Here is a 15,776-nt window from a genome sequence, read left to right on the forward strand (position 1 = left end):
ATGGACAGTTGCATGTTTCATTTGTTGGTCAAATTAACAAGGACAATGACACTTTTTACCATGGCTGCACCTTGGTTTGGTTCATAGTAACTTCTTTCAATTGATTTCATTTTCAGGCCTGTGGCCTTCAAAAAGTCTCGCCACTGAGTGTGAGGCAAAAAAGCTACACAGCTCATAGAGTTCCTGTAAAATAGGTTGCTGTGTCTATACAGGATATGTCTGTGCTCCTAGACATACACTGTGGGAACAAGGTCACCAAATATCCTTAATTGCTCTTCAACACTTTATAGACTAATTTTATTGTCTCTTTCGACTTTTTTCCAAGAGTCTGTCTTTAGAACTCCCCAGTAAAAAATTACATATTTTAAGGGCTACAAGGTAAGAACACTGGTATATGTTGACCTTCCTTCACTGCAGATTATTTCACAGGGAAAGGAAGAGGATAACTTAAGGGGCTTTGGTGAAGAAACTTATCTTTTTTCAAATTAATAGTTTGACATCTCAGGAAAAAGTTTTGTGCCGAGAGATAAGAAGATGATATGTGCATGATGAATATATGGCTACTGTTAGCTCATCTTAGCCTAAAGACTAGAAACAGGAAGAAAAAGCTAGATGGGCTCAAGGCAATAAATCTACATATCGAATTAATACAAATCTATCTTGTTTCACTTCTGAAAGTCCCTGACGCTTTAAAGGCAGGCTATTGTTCTAGGCTAAACTAACCATCTGCTACCTCGAGCTTCATATGAAACACACATGAAAGTGTTTTACTTTTACTTACTTTATTTCAAACTGTTTCTTCTACAAAATAGTGAAAATCTGACCTTGTTTTAATTTATTCTTACTTTTATTTTATGTACATATGATGAAATAAAGGCCCTACTTGTAAAATATCAGATTTTTATGTTTTATTTCCTTAGTTTTTGGCAGCACAGGGGTGGAGTTGTAAGCATTGCCACCTCACAGCTAGAAGGTGTGGAGTTTGCATGTTCTCCCTGTGCTTGTGTTTGTTTCCTCCAGGTACTCTGGTTACCTCCCCCAGCCCAAAGACATGCACGTTAGGTTCATTGGTGACTCTAAATTTTCCACAGGTGTGAATGGGAGTGTGAATGGCCGTCTGTCTGTAAATGTCTCTGTGTTGGCCCTGAGATAGACTGGAGACCTGTCCAGGGTGCACTAATGACAGCTCAGATAGATTCCAACCCCACCTGACCCTGAATAGGATAAGGGCTCAAAAACCTCTTTGTTGAGTGTCCTGGATGAGTTTGCATAGAATCATTCATAAATCAACCATTCTTTTATCAGTGTATGAAGGAGTTAAAATGTGAGGCTCCCACAAGTATGAGGAATTTAACACAACAGTTTACATAAAGGTTCTGTAGATAATGGCATATCACTGGTCTCAGCCAGCAGTGATTTGGAAGTCTTTACAAAAAGCAGTGACTCTTGGAGCTTCAAATATATCATTCAGATATGTATGCAAGAAAACCAAGTGCTACACATATCCCTCTCACGTGGGATTTGAACTTTCTGCAGCTCTGGCTCTTGTGCTCATGCGATTTTCAGAGTGACATGTTACCTTGTACAGCCACACACTGCTTTAAGCTCTTAGTAATGACAAAGGGTAAAATGTGGTGATTAAACCCAGTCTCAATGTGTCCAGTGGGTCAGAGGTCAAAGAAAGAAACAAAGCATTCATCAGAGAATTTGGGGGAAGGATCACATCCTGTTTTGATAAAGTGGGAAGAGGAGCTGTCAAATGATTCATGTAATAAATCATAAATTCCTATGTTTCTTTATGTGATTATGTAGATCCATCAACAGGCTTAAACACACAGAGCCGAAAATAATGGAAATTTTAACTTTGGCATTGCATGTTACAAGAATTTAAATAGCAATAATGTCAGGGTCATAAGGTTGATGCAGTTGTTGCTTTACTGTACTGCACTTTTCAGATCAGTTCCTTTTATTAAATTAACAATGCTGTAGAAAGAAATGCAGTTTTGAGCAGCTGATGGATGGAAAATGTTACTGGAACAAAGTACTGAGAGGAAAAACTACTCTACCGAGGCAACAGAGGGAAGTCCTTTTTACCTTTGGCCCCATGAAGAGAAAAATCCCTCTTAAAATATGCCTCTTTGTGTCATATGTGTAGCAGTGAGAACCAATTAAGTGAATTATGTCTGCTTCCCTGGAGCCCTGACAGGAACACCCAAGGGGGAGAGTGAGAACACAACTACTCTCCCACCGGCTTCTGCATCAAGCAAATCCCCATCATCTTATTCTTGGTTGCTTTATCCCTCATCTAATTCACCATATTTCCTGCAATTCTAACGTCCTGGCGCATACTCACCTTTCCCCTGCTGTTGGCTCACTGTGGTGAGAGGTCTATCATGTAACATTAACAGACCTCTTCCCTAAAAAAAACTATTTCTTTTCTTCCCTTAGCTACAACTCTTTTTTGCCATTTGCCTCATCTCTTCCTTTAGTCCTCCCCTTACTTTGTTTGTCACTTATTTTCTCACACCTCTTCGAAATCGATCCAATCAAAACTTCTTCTATATAGCACATTTTGTAGAGGTTTACTTAATTCAAAGTGCTTTAAAGATGGACCCACATCAAACACCTGTATATATTTGTTTGTTAAGTACACTGTAGCTTAAAGCTTCTCCAATCCACATCTTGTCATAATCAGAATCAATTGTTTTCGTCCAGTACATGACGAAAAACATGAACATCAGAAACAAACAGTAACATTTTGTTTTATGATAACAGTGGATCACATGACTGAATATGAAAGATTTTTTTCTCATAATTATGAACCCACAGGAAGTGATATAACAGCCATCAAGAGCCTCTGTCTATTTTTCCTGCTGTTTCCTTATCTCCTGCTAGAGGATCAAAGTACATCAGAAAATCTTCTTTAGATGTTCTGCAGTCTAAATGATGATGAACTCTTATGTCTAAAATCAGTGCAAATCTTTCTCGGCACGTTTTAAATGAACCTCCTCAACAGCCTCTTTAATTTTATTAGACTGGTGTCAGGATCTTTTAGTCACATGGACATTTAGTCCCATGCCTCGCTCTCCCTTCTGCTTTCTCCCCATCAAAAGGGGCTGACAAGACAAAGAGCTAACAAAGCAGTTAACCCACAGAGGGTGCTTGTTTGTTTTACATGCAGCTGTGCATTGCAGGGAAGGCAGCTGAGCTCTTTCCCTGTGAGTTTCACATGGGCGTCGACTCACACAGCTGTAAACCCACAGACCTCAGACTTATGGTTATACAGTGAGACTTAATAAAGAAATATGCTCTTGTCCTACAGGTACATAATATAAAGCAAACTGTAGATACACAACTTTTTTACTGTAAGTTGACATAACATTTACAGTGCCGTGACTGTCCAACGGTCGTCACCTTGGCAGCAGATGTTTCAGGAAACCTATAAAAAGAAGACTTTGTAGTGGTTTCATAAATCACACCTGAAGGCCGGTCTGCTGTCGGAGCTCATGCTGCTGAAATGCCTGTTTACAAGCCGTTTGGAGAAAGGTCAGCCTGTGACTAATGGTTTCCGTTTTCCTACTGACTATCAGAGGCACTGCCTATCTCTCCATTGCATTGTGGGGAAGTGCCTGTTGCCTACACACGTCTCAGAGTGTTCATCAGGCCAACTTTTCTGATAGCCTATTGTTTATTTTTTTTTTAATGTTTCCTAAGCCAAGTCTGAAGTTGTCTGAAGTTAGTAACTGATGAAATGTAACATCCTCTTTGTATATATAGCAGTAACGGAGGATCGAATTATAGCTTTTTTGTACATGATAGTTACTGTAATGGCCTAAAGTAAGACAGCTAAAACGAACAAAACCCATGCTCCAACCATCACTAACATGTTATTGGCAAGCTGTTGACAGCACTGGCTCAAATGTTGGGTAATTGTTAAGTCAAAAAGTCATTAACATCAACATGTAGAGCCTCTTTTTTTTTTCGTCTTTACAAATTCCTGGTGTCATTCTTCGATATTTCTCAACCTGAAAAATGTGAGCCACTGAATCCAGACAATTGTTTGACCTTTAAAATATCAGCACCATTCAGTCATAGCACCTGCACTGGAAGGTCACTGTGTGTGTGTGTGTGTGTGTGTGTGTGTGTGTACAAACTACAACAAATTGTTACCGCTCCATGGCTTTTCCACTCAGATTCCTTGATATCTTACTTTGTTATGTGTTATCATGCAAGGTGCCACAGACCAGCTGCTGTATTGTCTGGCACAGCGGAGAGACTTGTTCTTCAGACTGTAATGTCTGCTACATCACCCAAACTTCCGATCATCAGTCTCTTCAGTGGGTCACGCTTTTAAATAGCTTAATTATGATGCTGAATTGTATACATTAAGCAAAGACTTTAAGAGGGATTGTTTGTATTTTAATAACTTGGGCTTGAGTATGTAAAATTATCGCATTATAAATTAAATTTTCTTCACAGAAGTTATTTTCCTGAACTTCATGCTGTGGCTGCAAAATAAACAGCTCTGCGTGTTACAAAGTGAGTCAACATCAATTCTTTATAAAGACTTGATGTGAATGGATACGTTTTACAGCAGGGGTCACCAACCTTTTTGAAACTGAGAGCTACTTCTTGGGTACCGATTAATGCGAAGGGGCTTCCAGTGTGATACACACTTTTGAAATAACAAATTTGTTAAATTTACCTTTAATTATATATTATTATTATTAATCAATGAAATTAATGATATTCATCTATGTGAAGACCCGGATCATGTTAATTATTATCTCACAATAACTATCAAATTTGACAGCCCAACGTCACCATGTTGGTGACCTCTGATTTACAGTATGTTACTCCCAATGCCACTTAAAACAGCCATGCATACATCGAAGCATGAACACCCATATTCACATCCAGATTTTTTAAATCAGACCATTTCTCATCCCCCACCCATTTCGAGATTACAGATCACATGTCCTGTCACACAATAGTGGATAAGCCCAACACTGTCACGACTTGTGGTGGACTCAGAGCAGAACATGCCAGTACTTCCTGGTTTTTATAGCCTAGTCAGGCTTTTCTTTATCTGTTTTGAATAGAAATGTGCAAAAAACATGGACAAACAAACAGACATGTAAACATGCTCACATATGTCCATAAAACTTTGTGTTGCAGATCTCTGGGGGGAAAACTATTGTGTAGGATCTGTTTTGTATAGCCTGCCTTTAAAGGTTTCCACTATGCTTCCTCTGAGCTTTAGTCACTGATGGGGGGTTTGTTCTAAGCTAAACTTTGACAGGATCTCCTGGTGAGATGTCTTGAAAACAAAGATTATTTGTAGTGTCCTCAAAGGCAAAAATGTATTTCCTCATTAAAAGGACTGAAGCCCCTGTAAGTTATGCTTTTAACTGGCTTTACACCTGTGCTTCATAGAATCTAATCTTAAAAGAATAGCTTTAATTAATTTTCTGCATATATAAACGGTGAGTCAGAGCTTTCTAACGCTCACTTCAGAGTTGATTGTAGGTTGTGAATAATATGAATACAACTTCAGACTGGGGCTGGCTAAGAATTTACATAAAGGCTAACCACCAACCATATAATCCTATTGGTTGAACTTAGTACAATGACTCTCACACCAGTTGGCTTTTAGCATGCATTCTTAAGTCCACCCGGACCTCTGACCTCCTCGTGGAACAGACTCAGACAGCTGAATGGCTACCCATATCTCAGGTTTGTCTTCCAGCGCTTCAGATAAAATTATTGAACCAAACAAACAAGAAAATTCTGCTGCACTTACCGTTTGCCATATGTCCTAATACAACATGTGCGATCTACAGCCAGTTGCCTGTTTATAAGGAACACCTTGACCATAGACCTGATATAAATACATTTATGAAGTTTAGATGTCCAGTGTTGTCTTCACTATCTGCATGTGTATATGTATTATACAGTATATATCTTATATAAATGTGTTTGCCTGTTTGGAATGTGGGACACAGATGACACATTCTGCCTCATCACATGTGGAATTAAGCAATATTTTCTGCTCATTTCTGGTAAAAAAAGAAAAAAGATAAACTACTCATTTCAAGGGAGTGATTGGTTCAATTCTGATGTCAACACTGCAATCCTTGATTCCCTTCCTGGAATGTCTCTCTGACTGTTTCGGAGCAATAATAGAACAGTTTGCTTCTGTGCGACCAGACAGGGCTCAGCTTGCATAACACGAGACACTTGTTGATGAAACCACAGTTCACTCTTAAGGATAACTGGATTGCGCGGTTCAGTGGAAAAAAGGCATGTTGCATGGCAACCAGCCTCCCTACAGTTCTGTGAGGCCTCAACTGGCATAATTCTGCCCAGTTGTTTGGTCGCCCTTGGAAACTGCTCTTGGGTCAGCAAAGGTGCTGCAGGTCCTGCAGAGAGGGCTGAAGTAAAGCTGAAGTGTGCTCAGTGTTTACAGTGACTGTGGGGCCATATACTTCACAGCAACTCTTCTAGACTAGAAATGTTTCCAGGTGGGGGTTGAATACAAGGTCATTCCCACACTCGATTTTAAGTGGAAAAACATAAAGTCAGGGGTGGGATTTGAGCTGTAGGTACAGATGGGTCCTGCTCATTCTGTTTTTGCTTGCATTTCCCTGAAAACAATATCCCTCAGACTCATCAGCAAACTACCAATAAGAAAACTGACATCAAGATACCATTTGTTTCAAATGTGAGGCACCAATTTAATGTTAATGAGGTTTTTGTTGTTTGTTATGGGAGTCCAACTTCACACAATAATAATCAGTTTCTTTATATTTTTTGTGATTCTTGATTTGAAAAATTGAAATTCACTCAGCTTTGCAGATTAGATTGCTGTGACTGAAACTGTGCAGTGCCAGACACTACACATTCATACAGCTCATGACTCCTACAGCACCTCATACTTCAGCATCGCTCAGCATCTCAGAATCAAATGAGGCAGGTGAACCAATTTACTTTAGATTGACATAAAAAGTAAACTCACTGTTGGAGCACATGTGCTTGTGAGTACAACATAAAGAGTCCCACGGCACGAGCGTGTTACACGAGAACTTATAGCTCATATATGAGTACATCCTCGGCCCTGTTGATCCAGTTCAACATGAAAGGTGTTTATGTTTGACAGAGTTTAAGTTTAGGACAAGCAGAGGAAGGGTGTCAACACCACAGCTCAAGTGGAGCTTTCCAGATGTTATGCAAAGGATGTGAGTTCATTCTTCTAAAGGCCAAGACAAGGTTTTTTTTTTTCAACACAAAACAATCCCAGTGTCAACAAGATACCTTTGTCTATAGGTAATGAAAACACACACAACATATGCAAACAAACAGCTGCAATAAGGGGGAAATCATCAGTTTACATTGTATAGTCTATGAGCCACTTTCATCTTCATTTTGTATAGTGAAATTTCTTTTTCTTGTACATGTACTCGGCATAACAAGAACTTATTAGACCTAACAAGAGTGAATCTCACAACTGCAGTCCATCCTGTAGTGCTTTTTTAACCGTCCTTTCTCTGCCAGTTAAGTCTCAGCAGGCCTCTTACTATCTTCCTCCTTCCTGAACAGTTTCCTAACTTGCACTCTGTGTCTCTGCTGATGTAATGTTTGCCTCTGTCAACTCTGGGCAGCTGAGGAAGGTCAGGACCTGTCCTCCTCAGTGGAACACCTCCCTTTCTATACTGTTAAGCCTTAGGCAAGAAAATGTTTTTTTTTTTTTCTGATGATCTGAGGGAATCTCTGCATATACTGAAACTGAAATGTCGAGTGAAATGCTAAAAGTTGTTAATTGCAGCATGTGACTGATAATTTGTTCATATTTCTTGAGGTTTCCAGCTCCAGTTTCTATCATTAAAAAACACCATGAAATGTAGATGTTTAAGATAAAATAGGGCAGTGAAGCTCTGGCCCTTTCCCCACAGTTGTTCAAACAAAGTGATGCAGATGCCTGTGGATCACAAGTAATGCACCTGTAAGTCAATCTGAAGCAGATGTGATCTTCTATCTCTGGCTGTGAGAAAATGTGCATGTTTTTAAAAGCATACTGCAGTTTGAGCAGTATGCACAGAGATAAAGCAGTGATTTTTGAAATTCATTACATCAATATTTTGTTTTCATTGCCAGCTGCTCCAACAGTGCTTTGTGTCTTCAAGATTCACTTTTGTGGTCAATCCAGTGATAAATTGTAAAACTAAATACTACATATATATAAAATATGGTATGTTTAAAGGAACACACTGTTATCAACCTTTATCATGTTCAAATGTTTATTCAGAAAGTAATCCATTCAAGTGGATTAGTCAAACCACTATAACATTTTTGCTCATTATACCAGCTCAATTATATTGAGAACAACATTCACAGGCCAGGTAGCACTAATTTATTAAAACAATGGTCTCAGGGTTTCCATGTCAGATAGTTTATCATAATTTGATTTAAAACAATCCACTTTTGTTTATGAAAATACACTATTTCAGCAGAATATAACCCCAATATGACAGGATTTCAACAAAAGATGGGCTACAAGATTACATTAAAATGCAAGGCAATGTCACCGATGTAGGCCTGGATGTCCACTCTAGTCCGGACTAGGATCCTCTGAATCTTTAAAACAGTGCACTGTATTATCTTGCAAAAGTATGCAAGTCACATCACTAATATGTAACATCTAATATAAAACATGTTTAAGGCAACATGGCATACAGTTGCAGACTGTTGAACTTTGCTACCCACCCCACTGATAGTCTCATCCACTTGGCATCTGGCCAAAAGTTAACACTTAATTTTCAATTGTAGTAACTACCATTGTCCAAGCAGAAGGGAACCGGATTGTTGGCCCACGCTTCTACTCGTTTCAGCTGTTTTGGCCATCAGGTCCAATCAGTGCTATTATCTCCTTTTCCTGCCATGGGAAAGTTGTTGTCTGCTCTGGAACAACATCCCCCCCACTTCTAATAAAGTTGACCAGCAGCCAAAGGGTGGGGACAACCCATAATGCTTTTAGAATGTACATGTGCAATGGGAAATGTTCAACCTCCCAAAAAGGAAGAGGGGGGGAATACCGTTCCTCCCTGGCCTCCCTGTGTGATGCAGTAGTTCTAAAATGAGTTCACATTCCTCAAACAGGCCCTGCCAACATATATCATGTCTGACTTCTACTTGACCTTGAAGTTGGGAGTGTGTTTGAACTCTGCGCACCCACTTTGTCTTCTGACCAAAGAGGAGAGAACTTGTAGAAGACAAGAGTTGTATGTAGAATTACATTATTCACCAGGCACTATTCCTTAGGAATTAAAGTCAGGAAATCTTAAGTTGGGTTGAAGGGTCGCATTACACTTGCACAGCATTCCTCTGTGTGCTCCAATTACTGGAATGAGTAAGATAGATTTGGACATTACACTGGTCAAACATTTACCAACAGTCAATTAACACAGACAAAAATTGGACAAACTTCTCATTTTTATTCAAAACCACCACAACAATTCCAAATGAAACCAAATGTTATGGTGGAGAACAGATGCAGATATTCGCTTATGGCAACACAAGAAAGTGTAGAAGCAGAACACATCATTACTTTGGTTTTGTATTTCGCTCATTGAACTGAGCCGGTCATCCAGCAATGCATCCAACAATGTTCAGGAGGGGCCACATCATGCCTCCTTTACATATGTCCTCACTGCAATCACATCTCCCATTATGCATTTCTGTGAAAATAGAAGTCAGGCAGTATGAAGAACAGATAAAATCTTGCAGCTGTAACAGATGAAAATCTATTCGTGTAGAGTTTAGGAATCTGCATTTACAATACAGAGGCTGTTCTCCTGGAACCCTCCATGATCTGTTCTATTAAAACATTTAGCTACCAGTGAAGAGTTTGATGGGCATGAAGTGTTTAGAGACTCCATACTTTAGTTTTTAGTCTTCCGGGAAATATTGTTGATTTAAAAAATTAAAAATGCAAAGTTGCTGTTTGATTGATGAACTAGTTTTAAAAGTCATGCATAAAACCATGTCAAGGTATAACTTGGAGTAATGTATACAGAGTATCCTCCAAGTTCTCTAGTTTCATTTTATATGGGGTAAAATAAATAAAAAGTCTTACCGCTACTAATTTCCCGTCTGTGATCTCCCTCTCGATATTCGTCTCTTTGCCATCCCAGCTCTGTTTCTGCACAAGTTTGCCGTTCTCCAGAGTCACCACGGTCTGCAGGGGCACACAACACAGATAAGCCTGAAACTCCTATACACAAAGCACTGGTTGAGATTTTGTTTTATCCCCTCAGACCACACTAACCCTCGTCTTCCTATCGTCGGCGGTCGTCTCATCAAAGGGCTCGTTGAGCTTAAACTTGATCTCAGTAGTTTTAAAGGTGCTCTGCGACTTCATGCATATAATCCCTTGATCGTCCACGGTCACAATCAAATTGGGCTTGGTCCGGTTCCCCACCTGCCGAGTTGCAAATCCCACACCTGCAGAGCGGGAGAGGGAGGGACATCTAAATGCATCAAATATACATGTGAAATATGATGAATGCCAGACAGAAAAGTTTATATTTTTAATCAAACAATTTATTCTAAGCAAGCAGATCCTTCCTATACTACAGACCCCAGCATGTTATACTCGAGACAAGATCTGCAGGCCTACTAAAAAACTAGAATACCCTAAATCACACGCTCTCCTACCAATTGCCTTCATGTATTCATCAAAGTTCTCGCTGGAAATCATCTTCCATGTGCCAATAAACTTCTCAACCATGTTTGCAGGTGATGTGTGATCCTCCCAACAACGACAGCTGAGTGACTCCGGATTCACCTCTCTCGCACTGTGAGAGAGCGTTTTTAAAGGGACAGCCCGACTTTCTGCAACGCAGCAGCAACCAATCACACCCTTCGACATCACTTCACACAACTTTAAAGTCCCGCCCCCCCCCTATGCTGCTAGCATGTGTTAATGAATGGGGTTTGTCTTCAAAGTGACCTTTAGATTGTTGAATTGATTTTCCCCCAAAGACACCTTTATGGGTCTTTTTCTTATGTTTTAAGCCAAATGTGAACGCAACAACATTTTATCCCAAACAAGCCTCACACTCCAGCTTGTGTTCTCATGGCTAAAATATAAATAAAAGGCTACATAATCCACTAATGAAGCTCTTATATAAAATCATTGGGACATGGTGCAAATTTTACTTGTTATTAAGATCAGAATTTTTTGTTTGTTTGTTTTTGTCCTTTCAGCTTGTCCCGTGAGTTCCGGAAAAACTGCCACAGCAGATCACTGTCCGCATGTTGATTTGGCAGTTTTTACACAGGATGCCCTTCCTGACACAACCCTCCCCAATACCTACCGGGCTTGGACCGGCACTGCAGTCGGGTATGGCAATGAGCTGTTAGGGGTTCAGTGTGTTGTCCAGAGACACTTCGACATGTAGCCGGGACTGTGGTCCATGGACAACTGCCTTATAGATTATTAAGCAATTATTCAAACAATGTCTTTCGTAAGTTCCATATATATAATTCCATATATATCTGCAGTACTAATATAATACAAATATCTGCAGTATTAATATATTTTTCAGTTTTTCTGTAGTAAAGGTCATGTGTAGTTACAGCTGACAGGATTTGGTTCAAGAGGAGGAGTAGCTGACTCAGCATCCTGCCTGTTGAAATATGTCACATCCCAATCAATTCAGTAACTCAGGGGTCAATTCACACCACAACCAATGTATAATGACATTATTTTATTATAAACAACAAAACAATTACACAGAAACAAACTGATAAATTCAATAGACATATTCGACATGCAGATCATCACTTCTTCGCTGCAGCTTTTGTTTGTGGGTCCTTGGCTATGCAGTGGGACTGAAATGCACTCAGCATCTCAGTGCTGGTCAGCTTTGCTCCCTTAATCACAAGCCTCTCTCCATCTACTGCAATAAGAAAGACAAAGATACAATGAGATGACTCAGAAAGCCACAATGACACATCTGTCTGTGTAGGGAGTACAAAAAGCAGAAAGGTGAAAAGTTATCTGAGCAAAAGTCAAGTAAAACACAACAGAGCACTTCCATAATGTACTCTGCTGACCTTAGATAGAATTTTGTACTTTGTGTAAGTTCTTGACTCATGGTGGATAATTAATACTTATGCAAGCGATAAAAAAAAAAAAAAAACATCAGCATGAAATTCCCAAATTACACTGTACGAACTGCTGCACTTGCTGTTTAATACAGAGCCTATGTTTATGAACCTTAATAGACAGGCAAAATATGGAGTATAGGGTGTCTAAGTCTTCAAAAAATAGAAATATAAAGTCTACTTGGTCCAACAAAATAAAAAAGAAGAGATCTTTATGTTGTCTTATGCTAAGGCCCAATTCATAATGTGGATGATTTGTGCGTGTGTGTGTGTGTGTGCATGATTATTTCATTCCAGCTACAAGGTTTATTTGACAGGTCATGCTTTCTGTCAAACTGCTTCAGTCTAGAGGTAAAAAAACTGAACGGCCACTCTTTAAGAATTATTAAGTAATGAAGTTAATTTATAGTCTTTAACTCCATTTAATTCAAGTATAAAATAGTAAATATTATTGGTCCATATATGCTCATTGTTTTTGGAAAATACAAAGAAAATCACACTTCTCTGTGCAGTCACTACCAGGTAAATATATTTTCCCACTCAATGTGCTCAGTTAATACTTACTGTAGGTAATATCCACTACGGGTTCAGACTTGTCATGCTTGACTGTGGTTATCACCTCACAGTTCATGTTGGTAGACCTGGCCTTCTCTGACCCCACTATGGCCAGAAACTCCCTGTGGGGTAAAAAGTGTAGATTTCAGACTGATTAGAATACTAATTGTAGAAACAACACTGGGTTTAAAAACATTTAGCTCACATTGTGCTAAATTTAGGTAAACACCTTTTTACCAGAACCTATATCATTTTAGTTTTTGATATTATTTAGTAACTGGTGGATATCAGCAAATTCAATTTAACTTGAAATCAATTAAAAACAAAATATATATTACCTTGAGACTAAAATTAAGATAATCATGCAAAATTACTTTTAATAACAGATTCACAACACTGACCAATATGAGAGGTAACAAAGTTTGACTAATCTAAAAAATGTAGTTAAGTGGGGCTTCAAAAAAATCTGTATAAATATTATATTTTATACCTTACTGATATGTGTAATGCTTCATGTGTTTCTGTTATAGTCCAGAATAACTGAATGCCAACCTGACAGTTTTCTCACTGTCCACAGAGTCTCAGTGTTAGAGAAACAGGCAGTGTATGATTTTAATTCTGAGCTTAGGATGAATGCATGCTTGTTATTATAATATATATAATCACATAAAATAAATGCTCTCAGAACTGATGAATGGGGGAAATGACCCCAGGAGGGAGGAGACATAGACAGAAGAATAATCTAGGTTTGCTGATGAAAAGCTGACGCAGAGCAGGGTAGGTTCAGAGATTATAGGCTTAGATTTGATGTTACACACTTCAAACCACTTTTACTGACATCTGGGCCTCCTCCTGCTGCATGCACAACCTCTAGATTTTGATGTATTATAAATATAGGATATATTAGCAAATTTAAAAAAAACCAGCTTAGACAGAGAAAGAGTTAATCCTCTAATAAAATGCAATACTGACAAAATCTAGAGGTTGTGCATGCAGCAGGAGGAGGCCCAGATGTCAATAAAAGTGGTTTGAAGTGTGTTCGACAAAATTTGAGGAAGCTATGGGAATAACAATCTGTAACACCTTATCAGTACATATTGCATGTTTTTATCCAAACAATGGGACACGTGCACGTACTGAGTGGACAATTGAGTTAAATCTCAAAAGTGACCTTTTTATATCCAATCTATGTCTTTATTACACAGCTATTGTCTAAAAATAGGGTTTAACGGCGAAGGTTGTACATGTAGTAGGAGGATGCCCTTGTGGAAAACAGTTGGTTTAACATATCTCAAACAAAAAGTGTCAAAATTATTAAGACAAAACAGGCTACAATACCTTATTAAGCCATGTTTTTTATCCAAGCATTTTCCATATAGTGGGAGGAGGCTTCCATGTCAATAAAAGTGGTTTGGACTTTGTCAGTCAAAAAAAAAAGAATCTATTGAGAGGGGGGGGGATGATTTAACACCTTAGAAGTCCATGTTACATGACTTTATTCCAAAACCAAATCATCTGTATGTAATGAGAAGACAGAAATGATTATGAAGCTGGTTTGAAACAACCCAAAGAAAGGGGGAAATGGGAGTAATGATAAAAACATGCATTAACACTGCTGGCCACGCTGGAGGAACTTTGTAGATGGTCCTTAACTTCAGTCTGTCATTTCTCTGCGAACCATCTGCTGGTGCAAAGCTTGATGAAATAGCTACGTTTCAAACACGGATCGTTGGGCAAAGAAAACACCTGATAGCCTGATCAGAAGCACTTTTCTGCCACAACGAATGTGGTGTAGGTTCGTTTTCTCACTTCAAATTTAATGAGTTTGAACTTCGCTTAATGTCTGAATGTCCAACATTGAACTGTCTAAGCCACGGTGGTTGGTGGAGGTGATTTTTACCTTTTAAACAACTTTTTTTTTTAAATATAAATATCACAAGTCATGAGAAGAAAACCACTGGTTTACTTCATAACATTACTAATGTATTTATACTGTTTAACAGTGGAAACGTTGTGGTGCAAGATGCCCAAAGACCAATTAACCATCGTTAATTATTTTGGGTTTAGCAGCGTTTCCAAATTGCACCGACTCATCCTAACACACTGTCCTATTCACATCTACTGCTACTCACTGACATATTCCTGCTTTTTTATCCACACACACAAACCAGTCACACAACACGACGCTCCGAGACGACAACACATCGTTCACACTCTTCTTACCGTGTTGACCTGACATTGGACTCAAATGGACAAAACTGAAACGCAATTTTCTTCACAGTCTTTAGAGCCACGGTCACTTTTGAGGGAGCCGCCATGTTTTCTGTGACCTCTGACCTCGACGCAGGTTGCAAATTGTCATAGTGGCCACTAGAGGACGCCACAGGATAAATAACTCACTTGTAGTTTTTAGTTGACTGGGAACTTGATTGAGATAAGCGAACACTCGGTTTTAGTATATAGAAATATATGATAGTAATAATTATTTATGTTATATTTCTGCTTATTGCTTAAATCATCTACGTTTAATCTTCCTGTGCTTTGTGTTTCAGTGATTTAATATTTCCCCCTCCACTGTTTCATTAAGCTGTGGGCCTGGATTATGTAAAAATTAGTTCTTATTCTTTGAGATCATTAAAAATAATGACACAGTTTGATTAGCAACTTATTGTTGCTCTTAGGAAGTTGGAGTTTTATTATTTGTGAGACTAAGGAAAGACATTGGCCGATGCTGTCTCCCTACTCCTACACAGCATGTAGATAAAGTGCTTAGAGTACTTAGACAGTACTTAGACCTGGTAGTTGCTGAAGATCATATGTTACTGTTGAGGGTGTCAATGATGCTCAACCACATTCCTGATCTTTCCCATAATGTCAGGTGTGTGTGAGAACTCATAAATAGTTTAATAACACCTGAGGTGGTAGGACTAGCACCCTTCACAGGTATTTTTAAATTGCAATATGATTAAAGCTATGTAAACATCTGCATTCTTTTACAATTATGTGACAAAGCTCATTAAAGCAAACACAAATGGAAACTGACTGTGGCACTT

The 15,776-nt window shown here is 38.8% G+C and overlaps 2 protein-coding genes across 2 annotated transcripts; both read right to left on the reverse strand.

Moving 5' to 3' along the window:
* Positions 1-9,471: 9,471 nt before the first annotated feature.
* Positions 9,472-10,871, reverse strand: fabp4a (fatty acid binding protein 4a). Its single transcript, XM_067500305.1, has 4 exons — positions 10,714-10,871; positions 10,325-10,500; positions 10,133-10,234; positions 9,472-9,734 (listed from the first exon to the last, which is right to left on the reverse strand). The coding sequence occupies exons 1-4, from the start codon at positions 10,784-10,786 to the stop codon at positions 9,681-9,683; spliced, it is 405 nt and encodes a 134-aa protein (XP_067356406.1). The 5' UTR covers positions 10,787-10,871; the 3' UTR covers positions 9,472-9,680.
* An 877-nt stretch (positions 10,872-11,748) lies between these two features.
* mrpl53 (mitochondrial ribosomal protein L53) lies at positions 11,749-15,061 on the reverse strand. Its single transcript, XM_067500317.1, has 3 exons — positions 14,947-15,061; positions 12,733-12,845; positions 11,749-11,960 (listed from the first exon to the last, which is right to left on the reverse strand). The coding sequence occupies exons 1-3, from the start codon at positions 15,039-15,041 to the stop codon at positions 11,842-11,844; spliced, it is 327 nt and encodes a 108-aa protein (XP_067356418.1). The 5' UTR covers positions 15,042-15,061; the 3' UTR covers positions 11,749-11,841.
* Between the last annotated feature and the right edge of the window lie 715 nt (positions 15,062-15,776).

Source organism: Channa argus, chromosome 1, assembly GCF_033026475.1.
Source record: "Channa argus isolate prfri chromosome 1, Channa argus male v1.0, whole genome shotgun sequence".
Lineage (NCBI taxonomy): Eukaryota > Metazoa > Chordata > Actinopteri > Anabantiformes > Channidae > Channa > Channa argus.

Excerpts from the sequence above, each read along its gene's own strand:
- fabp4a (XM_067500305.1), bottom strand. The coding sequence starts at position 10,786 with ATGGTTGAGAAGTTTATTGGCACATGGAAGATGATTTCCAGCGAGAAC. Across the intron at positions 10,501-10,713 it reads TGAATACATGAAGGCAATTG|GTGTGGGATTTGCAACTCGG; the intron begins GTAGGAGAGCGT and ends CCCGCTCTGCAG. Across the intron at positions 10,235-10,324 it reads CCGACGATAGGAAGACGAGG|ACCGTGGTGACTCTGGAGAA; the intron begins GTTAGTGTGGTC and ends GTGCCCCTGCAG.
- mrpl53 (XM_067500317.1), bottom strand. The coding sequence starts at position 15,041 with ATGGCGGCTCCCTCAAAAGTGACCGTGGCTCTAAAGACTGTGAAGAAA. Across the intron at positions 12,846-14,946 it reads TCCAATGTCAGGTCAACACG|GGAGTTTCTGGCCATAGTGG; the intron begins GTAAGAAGAGTG and ends TTTACCCCACAG. Across the intron at positions 11,961-12,732 it reads CGTAGTGGATATTACCTACA|TAGATGGAGAGAGGCTTGTG; the intron begins GTAAGTATTAAC and ends TTCTTATTGCAG.